The sequence below is a fragment of the Tympanuchus pallidicinctus genome, unplaced genomic scaffold, assembly GCF_026119805.1.
Source record: "Tympanuchus pallidicinctus isolate F22 unplaced genomic scaffold, pur_lepc_1.0 scaffold62, whole genome shotgun sequence".
In the NCBI taxonomy this organism is placed as follows: domain Eukaryota; kingdom Metazoa; phylum Chordata; class Aves; order Galliformes; family Phasianidae; genus Tympanuchus; species Tympanuchus pallidicinctus.
The window spans coordinates 320,096-334,918 of record NW_026294783.1 but is presented as its reverse complement, the minus strand read 5'-3'; the positions used below and the strand labels follow the sequence as shown (position 1 = coordinate 334,918).

Genomic DNA, 14,823 nt, shown 5'->3' with positions numbered 1-14,823 from the left:
GGATGGGATGGGGTGGGAGGGGGTGGGATGGGAGGGGGTGGGATGGGGTGGGATGGGATGGGATGGGGTGGGATGGGATGGGATGGGATGGGATGGGATGGGATGGGATGGGATGGGATGGGGTGGGATGGGATGGGGATGGGGTGGGATGGGATGGGATGGGGTAGGGTGGGGTGGGGTGGGGTGGGATGGGATGGGATGGGATGGGATGGGATGGGATGGGATGGGATGGGATGGGATGGGGTGGGAGGGGGTGGGATGGGATGGGATGGGGTGGGATGGGGTGGGATGGGGTGGGATGGGGTGGGGATGGGGATGGGGATGGAAATGGGGTGGGATGGGTTTGGCTGTGAGCCCTGGGGCTGCCGCCAGCCCCCCCCAAGCTGCTCAGTGAGGGCTGCAGCCGCTCCCCGCAGGCAGCAGGCGCTGGAGCAGAACCTGCTGTTCTCGGGGCGGCTGTCGGACGCGCTGCAGGCGCTGCTGGACTGGCTGTACCGCATGGAGCCGCAGCTCTGCGACGAGGCGCCCGTGGGGGGGGACAGGGAGCTGGTCAGCAACCTGATGGACAAACACAAGGTGGGGGGGGGTCAGGGGGGGGATTCTGTGGGGCTGGGTGTCATGGAGGTGGGTCGCCGTGGGGCTGGGCGTCCGATGGGGGGAGGCGTGTGGGGGGGGCAGCATTGAGGGGAGGTGGGATTCCGTGGGGTGCGGACATGGGGGGGGAATTGGGGTCTGGGGGGGGGGGTTCTGTGCCCATAGTGGGGGCGCAGCGGCTGGGTGTTCCTGCACAACCACTGCAGGCTGCCCTGAGTGCCAGCGCCTCCTCATTGGGGCATGGCACCCAAAGGGCGCCTGTGGGGCACCCTGACCCCCAGCACCCATAGATCACCCTGCCCCCCAGCACCCATAGGGCACCCTGACCCCCAGCACCCATAGATCACCCTGACCCCAGCACCCACAAAGCACCCTGCCCCCCAACATCCCCAGCACCCAGAACCCCAGCACCCATAGGGCACCCTGACCCCCAGCACCCATAGATCACACTGCCCCCCAGCACCCATAGAGCACCCTGACCCCCAGCACCCATAGATCACCCTGACCCCCAGCACCCATAGGGCACCCTGACCCTTAGCACCCATAGATCACCCTGCCCCCCAGCACCCATAGGTCACCCTGACCCCCAGCACCCATAGATCACCCTGACCCCAGCACCCACAAAGCACCCTGCCCCCCAACATCCCCAGCACCCAGAACCCCAGCACCCATAGGGCACCCTGACCCCCAGCACCCATAGATCACACTGCCCCCCAGCACCCATAGAGCACCCTGACCCCCAGCACCCATAGATCACCCTGACCCCCAGCACCCAAAGGGCACCCTGACCCCCGCACCCATAGATCACCCTGACCCCCAGCACCCAAAGGGCACCCTGACCCCCAGCACCCATAGATCACCCTGACCCCCAGCACCCATAGGGCACCCTGACCCCCGCACCCATAGATCACCCTGACCCCGTCACCCAGAGCATCCTGACCCCAGCACCCACAAAGCACCCTGACCCCAGCACCTATAGGTCACCCTGCCCCCCAGCACCCATAGAGCACCCTGACCCCAGCACGCATAGATCACCCTGCCCCCCAGCACCCACAGATCACCCTGCCCCCCAGCACCTATAGGGCACCCTGACCCCCAGCACCTATAGGTCACCCTGACCCCAGCACCCACAGCACCCTGACCCCAGCACCCATAGATCACCCTGACCCCCAGCACCCATAGAGCACCCTGACCCCAGCACCCACAGCATCCTGACCCCAGCACCCATAGGGCACCCTGACCCCAGCACCCACAGCACCCTGACCCCAGCACCCATAGATCACCCTGACCCCAGCACCCACAGCATCCTGACCCCAGCACCCATAGGGCACCCTGACCCCAGCACCCATAGATCACCCTGACCCCAGCACCCATAGAGCACCCTGATCCCAGCACCCATAGATCACCCTGACCCCGTCACCCACAGCACCCTGCCCCCCAGCTCCCACAGGTCACCCTGACCCCAGCACCCATAGATCACCCTGACCCTGTCACCCCAGCACCCTGACCCTCAGCACGCACAGGTCACCCAGACCCCCAGCACACACAGCATCCTGACCCCAGCACCCATAGGGCACCCTGCCCCCCAGCACTCATAGGGCACCCTGCCCCCCAGCACTCATAGGGCACCCTGACCCCAGCACCCATAGATCACCCTGCTCCCCAGCACCCCCAGCACCCTGACCCCCAGCACCCATAGGGCACCCTGACCCCCAGCACCCATAGATCACCCTGACCCCAGCACCCACAAAGCACCCTGCCCCCCAACATCCCCAGCACCCTGACCCCAGCACCCATAGGGCACCCTGACACCCAGCACTCAAAGGGCACCCTGACCCCAGCACCCACAAAGCACCCTGCCCCCCAGCATCCCCTGCACCCTGCTCCCCAGCACCCATAGGGCACCCTGACCCCCAGCACCCACAGGTCACCCTGACCCCCAGCACCCCCAGCACTCTGACCCCAGCACCCATAGATCACCCTGACCCCCAGCACCCCCAGCACCCTGACCCCCAGCACCCATAGATCACCCTGACCCTGTCACCCACAGCATCCTGACCCCAGCACCCACAGGTCACCCTGACCCCCAGCACCCAAAGGGCACCCTGACCCCAGCACCCACAAAGCACCCTGACCCCAGCACCTATAGGTCACCCTGCCCCCCAGCATCCATAGAGCACCCTGACCCCAGCACCCACAGATCACCCTGCCCCCCAGCACCCCCAGCACCCTGACCCCCAGCACCTATAGGGCACCCTGACCCCAGCACCCACAGCATCCTGACCCCAGCACCCATAGGGCACCGTGACCCCAGCACCCATAGATCACCCTGACCCCCAGCACCCACAGCATCCTGACCCCAGCACCCATAGATCACCCTGACCCCAGCACCCATAGAGCACCCTGATCCCAGCACCCATAGATCACCCTGACCCCGTCACCCACAGCACCCTGCCCCCCAGCACCCACAGGTCACCCTGACCCCAGCACCCATAGATCACCCTGACCCCCAGCACCCATAGGGCACCCTGACCCCAGCACCCATAGATCACCCTGACCCCCAGCACCCACAGCACCCTGACCCCAGCACCCATAGATCACCCTGACCCCCAGCACCCATAGGGCACCCTGACCCCAGCACCCATAGATCACCCTGACCCCCAGCACCCACAGCACCCTGACCCCAGCACCCATAGATCACCCTGATCCCCAGCACCCATAGATCACCCTGACCCCCAGCACCCACAGCACCCTGACCCCAGCACCCATAGATCACCCTGATCCCCAGCACCCATAGATCACCCCGACCCCCAGCACCCACAGCACCCTGACCCCCAGCACCCACAGGTCACCCTGCCCCCCAGCACCCATAGGGCACTCTGACCCCCAGCACCCATAGATCACCCTGACTCCGTCACCCATAGCACCCTGACCCCCAGCACCCACAGGTCACCCTGCCCCCCAGCACCCATAGGGCACCCTGACCCTCAGCACCCATAGATCACCCTGACCCCGTCACCCATAGCACCCTGACCCCCAGCACCCACAGGTCACCCAGACCCCCAGCACCCACAGCATCCTGACCCCAGCACCCACAGGGCACCCTGACCCCCAGCACCTATAGGGCACCCTGACCCCAGCACCCACAACACCCTGACCCCCAGCACCCATAGGGCACTCTGACCCCAGCATCCATAGATCACCCTGACCCCCAGCACCCACAGAGCACCCTGACCCCCAGCACCCATAGGGCACTCTGACCCCAGCACCCATAGATCACCCTGCCCCCCAGCACCCACAGCATCCTGACCCCAGCACCCATAGATCACCCTGCCCCCCAGCACCCATAGATCACCCTGACCCCCAGCACCCATAGATCACCCTGACCGCAGCACCCACAAAGCACCCTGCCCCCCAACATCCCCAGCACCCTGACCCCAGCACCCATAGGGCACCCTGACCCCCAGCACCCATAGGGCACCCTGACCCCCAGCACCCATAGGGCACCCTGACCCCCCCCCCCCCCTCCTTCAGGTGTTCCAGAAGGAGCTGGGGAAGCGCGCCAGCTGCATGAAGATGCTGAAGCGCTCCGTGCGCGAGCTGACGCGCAGCTGCAGCGGTGTGGATGCGCAGTGGCTGCAGCAGCAGATGGAGGAGCTGAGCGCGCGCTGGGATGCGGTGTGCAGGATGTCGGTGTGCAAGCAGGGCAGGCTGGAGGCGGCGCTGCGGCAGGTGGCCAAGGAAATGGGGCTGCGGGGATGGGGGATGCAGGAGCGGGGGATGCAGGAATGGGAGATGGAGTGGGGGGCTGCAGGGATGGGGCTGCAGGAGTGGGGGATGCAGGAACAGAGCTGCAGGAATGGGGGCTGCAGGGTTGGAGCTGCAGGGATGGGGGCTGCAGGAGTGGGGGATGCAGGGATGGGGGCTGCAGGGATGGGGGCTGCAGGAATGGGGCTGCAGGGATGGGGCTGCAGGGATGGGGGATGCAGGGATGGGGATGCAGGGATGGGGGATGCAGGGATGGGGATGCAGGAGCGGGGGATGCAGGAGTGGGGGATGCAGGAACACAGCTGCAGGAATGGGAGCTGCAGGGTTGGAGCTGCAGGAATGGGAGCTGCAGGAGTGGGTCTGCAGGAAGGGGGCTGCAGGAATGGGGATGCAGGGATGGGGTTGCAGGAGTGGGGGATGCAGGAATGGGGCTGCAGGAATGGGGATGCAGGGATGGGGCTGCAGGAATGGGGCTGCAGGGATGGGGGCTGCAGGAGTGGGGGATGCAGGGATGGGGCTGCAGGAATGGGGGATGCAGGGATGGGGATGCAGGGATGGGGGCTGTGGGGTTGGAGCTGCAGGGATGGGGATGCAGGGATGGGGGATGCAGGGATGGGGCTGCAGGGATGGGGGCTGCAGGGATGGGGCTGCAGGGATGGGGGCTGCAGGGATGGGGATGTAGGGATGGGGGACTGCAGGAGCCCATGGGAGCAGTGCACACATTTGTGCATGGGGCTGCATGGGGGGCTGGGCTATGAGTGGCTTTATTGCATGGTGCTGTGTGGTGCTGCATTGCGCGGTGCTGCATTGCGCGGTGCTGCATTGCGCGGTGCTGCAATGCATGGTGCTGCATTGCGTGGTGCTGCATTGCGTGGTGCTGCATTGTGCGGTGCTGCAATGCATGGTGCTGCATTGCGTGGTGCTGCATTGCATGGTGCTGCATTGCGCGGTGCTGCATTGCGTGGTGCTGCATTGCGTGGTGCTGCATTGCGTGGTGCTGCATTGCATGGTGCTGCATTGCGCGGTGCTGCATTGCGTGGTGCTGCATTGCGCGGTGCTGCATTGTGTGGTGCTGCATTGCATGGTGCCATGCAGCTCTCTGCGTGGCCGTGTTGCAATGGAGCCATGCTGGGAGCTGCATGCTGTGCTGCACAGAGCTGCATGGGTGCCCTCCCTGATGGGGTTGCACAGACGGGGTCTTGAAATGGAACAGGGCTGGGGCTGTGGGGTTATGGGGCTGTGGGTTATGGGGTGTGGGTTTAGGGGGCTATGGGGTGTTGGGCTGTGGAGTTATGGGGTACGGGGCTGTGGGGCTGTGGGTTATGGGGCTGTGGGTTATGGGGCTGTGGGTTATGGGGCTGTAGGGCGATGGGTTATGGGGTTATGGAGCTGTGGCTTATGGGGCTGTGAGCCTATGGGGCTGTGGGTTATGGGGCTGTGGGCCTATAGGGCTGTGGGTGATGGGGCCATAGTGCGGTGGGGTATGGGGTTATGGGGCTGTGAGGCTATGGGGCTGTGGGTTATGGGGCTGTGGGCCTATAGGGCTGTGGGTTATGGGGTTGTAGGGCTATGGGTTATGGGGTTATGGAGCTGTGGGTTGTGGGGCTGTGAGCCTATGGGGCTGTGGCTTATGGGGCTGAGGGCCTCTAGAGCTGTGGGTGATGGGGCCATAGGGCTATGGGGTATGGGGTTATGGGGCTGTGAGGCTATGGGGCTGTAGGGTTATGGGGCTGTGGGCCTATAGGGCTGTGGGTTATGGGGCAATAGGGCTATGGGTTATGGGGTTATGGCGCTGCGGCTTACGGGGCTGTGGGTTATGGGGCTGTGGGTTATGGGGCTGTGGGTCTATAGGGCTGTAAGTTATGGAGCTGTGGGTTACGGGGCTGTGGGTTATGGGGCCATAGGGCTATGGGTTATGGGGTTATGGAGCTGTGGCTTATGGGGCTGTGAGCCTATGGGGCTGTGGGTTATGGGGCTGTGGGCCTATAGGGCTGTGGGTGATGGGGCCATAGTGCTATGGGGTATGGGGTTATGGGGCTGTGAGCCTATGGGGCTGTGGGTTATGGGGCTGTGGGCCTATAGGGCTGTGGGTGATGGGGTTGTAGGGCTATGGGTTATGGGGTTATGGCGCTGTGGGTTGTGGGGCTGTGAGCCTATGGGGCTGTGGCTTATGGGGCTGAGGGGCTCTAGAGCTGTGGGTGATGGGGCCATAGGGCTATGGGGTATGGGGTTATGGGGCTGTGAGGCTATGGGGCTGTAGGGTTATGGGGCTGTGGGCCTATAGGGCTGTGGGTTATGGGGCAATAGGGCTATGGGTTATGGGGTTATGGCGCTGCGGCTTACGGGGCTGTGAGGCTATGGGGCTGTGGGTTATGGGGCTGTGGGTCTATAGGGCTCTAAGTTATGGAGCTGTGGGTTATAGGGCTGTGGGTGATGGGGTTGTAGGGCTATGGGTTATGGGGTTATGGAGCTGTGGCATATGGGGCTGTGAGCCTATGGGGCTGTGGGTTATGGGGCTGTGGGCCTCTAGAGCTGTGGGTGATGGGGCCATAGGGCTATGGGGTATGGGGTTATGGGGCTGTGAGGCTATGGGGCTGTAGGGTTATGGGGCTGTGGGCCTATAGGGCTGTGGGTTATGGGGCAATAGGGCTATGGGTTATGGGGTTATGGCGCTGCGGCTTACGGGGCTGTGAGGCTATGGGGCTGTGGGCCTATAGGGCTGTGGGTGATGGGGTTGTAGGGCTATGGGTTATGGGGTTATGGCGCTGTGGCTTACGGGGCTGTGAGCCTATGGGGCTGTGGGTTATGGGGCTGTGGGCCTATAGGGCTGTGGGTGATGGGGCCATAGGGCTATGGGGTATGGGGTTATGGGGCTGTGAGGCTATGGGGCTGTGGGTTATGGGGCTGTGGGCCTATAGGGCTGTGGGTTATGGGGTTGTAGGGCTATGGGTTATGGGGTTATGGAGCTGTGGGTTGTGGGGCTGTGAGCCTATGGGGCTGTGGGTTATGGGGCTGAGGGCCTCTAGAGCTGTGGGTGATGGGGCCATAGGGCTATGGGGTATGGGGTTATGGGGCTGTGAGGCTATGGGGCTGTGGGTTATGGGGCTGTGAGCCTATGGGGCTGTGGGTTATGGGGCTGTGGGCCTATAGGGCTGTGGGTGATGGGGCCATAGTGCGGTGGGGTATGGGGTTATGGGGCTGTGAGGCTATGGGGCTGTAGGTTATGGGGTTGTAGGGCTATGGGTTATGGGGTTATGGTGCTGCGGCTTATGGGGCTGTGAGCCTATGGGGCTGTGGGTTATGGGGCTGTGGGTTATAGGGCTGTAAGTTATGGGGCTGTGGGCCTATAGGGTTATGGGGCCATAGGGCCATGGGTTATGGGGTTATGGGTTATGAGGTTATGGCGATGCAGCTTATGGGGCTGTGGGTTATGGGGCAGTGGGGCTGTAGGGCTGTAAGTTATGGGTAAGTGGCCCTATAGGGTTATGGGGCTGTAGGGCTATGGGTTATGGGGTTATGGCGCTGTGGCTTACGGGTCTGTGAGGCTATGGGGCTGTGGGTTATGGGGCTGTGGGTCTATAGGGCTGTAAGTTATGGGGCTGTGGGTTATGGGGCTGTGGGTGATGGGGTTGTAGGGCTATGGGTTATGGGGTTATGGAGCTGTGGCTTATGGGGCTGTGAGCCTATGGGGCTGTGGGTTATGGGGCTGTGGGCCTATAGGGCTGTGGGTGATGGGGCCATAGTGCGGTGGGGTATGGGGTTATGGGGCTGTGAGGCTATGGGGCTGTGGGTTATGGGGCTGTGGGCCTATAGGGCTGTGGGTTATGGGGTTGTAGGGCTATGGGTTATGGGGTTATGGAGCTGTGGGTTGTGGGGCTGTGAGCCTATGGGGCTGTGGCTTATGGGGCTGAGGGCCTCTAGAGCTGTGGGTGATGGGGCCATAGGGCTATGGGGTATGGGGTTATGGGGCTGTGAGGCTATGGGGCTGTAGGGTTATGGGGCTGTGGGCCTATAAGGCTGTGGGTTATGGGGCAATAGGGCTATGGGTTATGGGGTTATGGCGCTGCGGCTTACGGGGCTGTGGGTTATGGGGCTGTGGGTTATGGGGCTGTGGGTCTATAGGGCTGTAAGTTATGGGGCTGTGGGTTATAGGGCTGTGGGTGATGGGGTTGTAGGGCTATGGGTTATGGGGTTATGGAGCTGTGGCTTATGGGGCTGTGAGCCTATGGGGCTGTGGGTTATGGGGCTGTGGGTCTATAGGGCTGTAAGTTATGGGGCTGTGGGTTATGGGGCTGTGGGTGATGGGGTTGTAGGGCTATGAGTTATGGGGTTATGGCGCTGTGGCTTACGGGGCTGTGAGCCTATGGGGCTGTGGGTTATGGGGCTGAGGGCCTCTAGAGCTGTGGGTGATGGGGCCATAGGGCTATGGGGTATGGGGTTATGGGGCTGTGAGTCAATGGGGCTGTGGGTTATGGGGCTGAGGGCCTATAGGGCTGTGGGTTATGGGGTTGTAGGGCTATGGGTTATGGGGTTATGGCGCTGTGGCTTATGGGGCTGTGGGTTATGGGGCTGTGGGGCTGTAGGGCTGTAAGTTATGGGGCTGTGGGCCTATAGGGTTATGGGGCCATAGGGCCATGGGTTATGGGGTTATGGGTTATGAGGTTATGGCGATGCAGCTTATGGGGCTGTGGGTTATGGGGCAGTGGGGCTGTAGGGCTGTAAGTTATGGGTAAGTGGCCCTATAGGGTTATGGGGCCGTAGGGCTATGGGTTATGGGGTTATGGCGCTGTGGCTTACGGGGCTGTGAGGCTATGGGGCTGTGGGTTATGGGGCTGTGGGTCTATAGGGCTGTAAGTTATGGGGCTGTGGGTTATGGGGCTGTGGGTGATGGGGTTGTAGGGCTATGGGTTATGGGGTTATGGAGCTGTGGCTTATGGGGCTGTGAGCCTATGGGGCTGTGGGTTATGGGGCTGTGGGCCTATAGGGCTGTGGGTGATGGGGCCATAGTGCGGTGGGGTATGGGGTTATGGGGCTGTGAGGCTATGGGGCTGTGGGTTATGGGGTTGTAGGGCTATGGGTTATGGGGTTATGGAGCTGTGGGTTGTGGGGCTGTGAGCCTATGGGGCTGTGGCTTATGGGGCTGAGGGCCTCTAGAGCTGTGGGTGATGGGGCCATAGGGCTATGGGGTATGGGGTTATGGGGCTGTGAGGCTATGGGGCTGTGGGTTATGGGGTTGTAGGGCTATGGGTTATGGGGTTATGGTGCTGCGGCTTATGGGGCTGTGAGGCTATGGGGCTGTGGGTTATGGGGCTGTGGGGCTGTAGGGCTGTAAGTTATGGGGCTGTGGGCCTATAGGGTTATGGGGCCATAGGGCTATGGGTATTGGGGTTATGGGTTATAGGGTTATGGCGCTGCAGCTTATGGGGCTGTGGGTTATGGGGCAGTGGGGCTGTAGGGCTGTAAGTTATGGGTAAGTGGCCCTATAGGGTTATGGGGCCGTAGGGCTATGGGTTATGGGGTTATGGCGCTGCGGCTTATGGGGCTGTGGGTTATGGGGCTGTGGGTTATGGGGCTGTGGGTCTATAGGGCTGTAAGTTATGGGGCTGTGGGTTATGGGGCTGTGGGTGATGGGGTTGTAGGGCTATGGGTTATGGGGTTATGGAGCTGTGGCTTATGGGGCTGTGAGCCTATGGGGCTGTGGGTTATGGGGCTGTGGGCCTATAGGGCTGTGGGTGATGGGGCCATAGTGCGGTGGGGTATGGGGTTATGGGGCTGTGAGGCTATGGGGCTGTGGGTTATGGGGCTGTGGGCCTATAGGGCTGTGGGTTATGGGGTTGTAGGGCTATGGGTTATGGGGTTATGGAGCTGTGGGTTGTGGGGCTGTGAGTCAATGGGGCTGTGGGTTATGGGGCTGAGGGTCTCTAGAGCTGTGGGTGATGGGGCCATAGGGCTATGGGGTATGGGGTTATGGGGCTGTGAGGCTATGGGGCTGTGGGTTACGGGGCTGTGGGCCTATAGGGCTGTGGGTTATGGGGTTGTAGGGCTATGGGTTATGGGGTTATGGCGATGCAGCTTATGGGGCTGTGAGGCTATGGGGCTGTGGGTTATGGGGCTGTGGGTTATGGGGCTATGGGTTATGGGGCTGTGGGTGGTGGGGTGGGTTGTGAGCGCTCGCTGCTCCGTGGCAGGCGGAGGAGTTCCACACTTTGGTGCATTCCTTCCTGGGGCGCCTCTCAGAGTCGGAGAAAAGCCTCAAATACGGCGTCTGCCCCGAGGAGGAGCGCGATGTGCAGGAGGGCCAGCAGCAGCTGCAGGTGAGCAGCAATGCAGAGACAGCATGAGCTGCAGGGCAGAGACAGCATGAGCTGCAATGCAGAGACAGCATGAGCTGCAATGCAGAGACAGCATGAGCTGCAATGCAGAGACAGCATGAGCTGCAAGGCAGAGACAGCATGAGCTGCAAGGCAGAGACAGCATGAGCTGCAAGGCAGAGACAGCATGAGCTGCAGGGCAGAGACAGCATGAGCTGCAAGGCAGAGACAGCATGAGCTGCAGGGCAGAGACAGCATGAGCTGCAATGCAGAGACAGCATGAGCTGCAATGCAGAGACAGCATGAGCTGCAAGGCAGAGACAGCATGAGCTGCAATGCAGAGACAGCATGAGCTGCAAGGCAGAGACAGCATGAGCTGCAGGGCAGAGACAGCATGAGCTGCAATGCAGAGACAGCATGAGCTGCAGGGCAGAGACAGCATGAGCTGCAAGGCAGAGACAGCATGAGCTGCAAGGCAGAGACAGCATGAGCTGCAATGCAGAGACAGCATGAGCTGCAAGGCAGAGACAGCATGAGCTGCAAGGCAGAGACAGCATGAGCTGCAATGCAGAGACAGCATGAGCTGCAAGGCAGAGACAGCATGAGCTGCAAGGCAGAGACAGCATGAGCTGCAGGGCAGAGACAGCATGAGCTGCAAGGCAGAGACAGCATGAGCTGCAATGCAGAGACAGCATGAGCTGCAGGGCAGAGACAGCATGAGCTGCAATGCAGAGACAGCATGAGCTGCAAGGCAGAGACAGCATGAGCTGCAATGCAGAGACAGCATGAGCTGCAAGGCAGAGACAGCATGAGCTGCAATGCAGAGACAGCATGAGCTGCAAGGCAGAGACAGCATGAGCTGCAAGGCAGAGACAGCATGAGCTGCAATGCAGAGACAGCATGAGCTGCAGGGCAGAGACAGCATGAGCTGCAAGGCAGAGACAGCATGAGCTGCAAGGCAGAGACAGCATGAGCTGCAAGGCAGAGACAGCATGAGCTGCAATGCAGAGACAGCATGAGCTGCAGGGCAGAGACAGCATGAGCTGCAAGGCAGAGACAGCATGAGCTGCAGGGCAGAGACAGCATGAGCTGCAATGCAGAGACAGCATGAGCTGCAAGGCAGAGACAGCATGAGCTGCAATGCAGAGACAGCATGAGCTGCAAGGCAGAGACAGCATGAGCTGCAGGGCAGAGACAGCATGAGCTGCAATGCAGAGACAGCATGAGCTGCAATGCAGAGACAGCATGAGCTGCAATGCAGAGACAGCATGAGCTGCAGGGCAGAGACAGCATGAGCTGCAGGGCAGAGACAGCATGAGCTGCAAGGCAGAGACAGCATGAGCTGCAATGCAGAGACAGCATGAGCTGCAATGCAGAGACAGCATGAGCTGCAGGGCAGTGACAGCATGAGCTGCAATGCAGAGACAGCATGAGCTGCAGGGCAGAGACAGCATGAGCTGCAATGCAGAGACAGCATGAGCTGCAATGCAGAGACAGCATGAGCTGCAGGGCAGTGACAGCATGAGCTGCAATGCAGAGACAGCATGAGCTGCAATGCAGAGACAGCATGAGCTGCAGGGCAGAGACAGCATGAGCTGCAAGGCAGAGACAGCATGAGCTGCAGGGCAGTGACAGCATGAGCTGCAGGGCAGAGACAGCATGAGCTGCAGGGCAGAGACAGCATGAGCTGCAGGGCAGAGACAGCATGAGCTGCAATGCAGAGACAGCATGAGCTGCAGGGCAGAGACAGCATGAGCTGCAATGCAGAGACAGCATGAGCTGCAATGCAGAGACAGCATGAGCTGCAAGGCAGAGACAGCATGAGCTGCAATGCAGAGACAGCATGAGCTGCAATGCAGAGACAGCATGAGCTGCAATGCAGAGACAGCATGAGCTGCAGGGCAGAGACAGCATGAGCTGCAATGCAGAGACAGCATGAGCTGCAATGCAGAGACAGCATGAGCTGCAGGGCAGAGACAGCATGAGCTGCAATGCAGAGACAGCACGAGCTGCAGGGCAGAGACAGCATGAGCTGCAATGCAGAGACAGCATGAGCTGCAGGGCAGAGACAGCATGAGCTGCAATGCAGAGACAGCATGAGCTGCAGGGCAGAGACAGCATGAGCTGCAGGGCAGAGACAGCATGAGCTGCAGGGCAGAGACAGCATGAGCTGCAGGGCAGTGACAGCATGCGCTGCAGGGCAGTGCCAACTGCAGGACAGCACCAATGCTAGCTGCAGGGCAGTGCCAGCACCAACTGCATCTTAATGCCAACTGCAGCATCATTGCAGAGCCAGCTGCAGCTCGGTTTCAGCTGCAGGGTGCCAACTGCAGGTCCGTGGCAGCTGCAGCTCAGTGCCAGCAGCAGCACCAGCCCCATGCCAGCTGCAGCTGCACGTCGCTGCCTCCCACCTCCAGTGCATCCCCTTGTGGCCGTGGGGCTGCACGCTGCATGGGACGCCCCACTGCCCATCCCACTGCCAGCCCTATAGGCAGCGCGTGGGGCTGCGTCGCTCCCCTGCTGGGGGTCCCACCAAAGCCAGGCGTGCGCCTCGAAGCTGCGGGGCTGCAGGGATCTCTATGGGGTCCTCTATGGGGTCTCCTATGGGGCCACCCCCCCTTCTCCCCCCAACCCCTCCGCGCTCTCCCGCAGGAGCTGCTGCAGTTGCTGCAGTGCCAGCAGTTGGAGCTGGAATGCATCACCTCTCTGGGGGAGGAGATCCTGACCGCGTGCCACCCCGACTCCGTCATCACCATCAAATCCTGGCTCACCGTGGCCAAAAGCCGCTTCCAGGAGGTGGGTGCCCATCTCACAGCCCCCCACGACCCCCCCTTCTCCCCTGCTCCCACCGTGGCGCATGCGGCACCCAACCCCCCTCCGGACCCCATAAGGAAGGAGAAGCATTCGGGCCCCGTCCCGGAGCGGCCCTGGACTGGTGCTGCTCACAACCCCCCCATCTCTGGAAGCTCACAGCCCCCATATGGGTCGGTTCTGCCCAGCCCTGAGCTGTGTGATGCCAGCAGGGAGCAGAGATCGGGGGCTGCAGCCCCCCTCGCCATGCTGGGACAGCCACAAACACCCCTCAGTGCCGTCCAACAGGGCAGCAGCGCATCCGGCTGCACAGCACGTGGGGCAGAGCTGTGGGGCAGAGCTGTGGGGCAGAGCTGTGGGGCAGATCCTGCAGCACCCCTCCATCCCCACGCTCTATGAGGCAGTGGCTCCCCATGCAGCCTTTGCTGCAACTGCAGCCCAGTTCTGTGCAGCAGCCCGGTTCTGTGCAGCAGCCTGGTTGCATGCAGCAGCCCAGTTCCATGCAGCAGCTTGGTTCCATGCAGCAGCCCGGTTCTGTGCAGCAGCCTGGTTGCATGCAGCAGCCTGGTTCTGTGCAGCAGCCTGGTTACATGCAGCAGCCTGGTTCTGTGCAGCAGCCTGGTTGCATGCAGCAGCCCGGTTCTGTGCAGCAGCCTGGTTGCATGCAGCAGCCTGGTTGCATGCAGCAGCCTGGTTGCATGCAGCAGCCTGGTTCTGTGCAGCAGCCTGGTTCTGTGCAGCAGCCCGGTTCCATGCAGCAGCCCGGTTCTGTGCAGCAGCCCGGTTCTGTGCAGCAGCCTGGTTCTGTGCAGCAGTCTGGTTCTGTGCAGCAGCCCGGTTCTGTGCAGCAGCTTGGTTCCATGCAGCAGCCCAGTTCTGTGCAGCAGCCTGGTTACATGCAGCAGCCTGGTTCTGTGCAGCAGCCTGGTTGCATGCAGCAGCCCGGTTCTGTGCAGCAGCCTGGTTGCATGCAGCAGCCTGGTTGCATGCAGCAGCCTGGTTGCATGCAGCAGCCTGGTTCTGTGCAGCAGCCTGGTTCTGTGCAGCAGCCCGGTTCCATGCAGCAGCCCGGTTCTGTGCAGCAGCCTGGTTCTGTGCAGCAGCCCGGTTCTGTGCAGCAGCCTGGTTGCATGCAGCAGCCCAGTTCCGTGCAGCAGCTTGGTTCCATGCAGCAGCCCGGTTCTGTGCAGCAGCCTGGTTGCATGCAGCAGCCCAGTTCCATGCAGCAGCCTGGTTCTGTGCAGCAGCCCAGTTCTGTGCAGCAGCCCGGTTCTGTGCAGCAGCCTGGTTGCATGCAGCAGCCCGGTTCCATGCAGCAGCCTGGTTCTGTTCATCGGCT

At 61.8% G+C, this 14,823-nt stretch overlaps 1 protein-coding gene across 1 annotated transcript in view; it reads left to right on the top strand.

The window, feature by feature from the left end:
• The first annotated feature begins 327 nt into the window (after positions 1 to 327).
• The window catches only part of LOC128071931 (microtubule-actin cross-linking factor 1, isoforms 6/7-like), a 32,223-nt gene continuing 17,727 nt past the window's right edge, over positions 328 to 14,823 (top strand). The window contains exons 1-4 of the mRNA XM_052665144.1: positions 328 to 576; positions 4,129 to 4,326; positions 10,551 to 10,676; positions 13,326 to 13,469. Coding sequence (XP_052521104.1) covers positions 328 to 576; positions 4,129 to 4,326; positions 10,551 to 10,676; positions 13,326 to 13,469 — 717 coding nt within the window. The remainder of the gene's footprint in view (positions 577 to 4,128; positions 4,327 to 10,550; positions 10,677 to 13,325; positions 13,470 to 14,823) is intronic.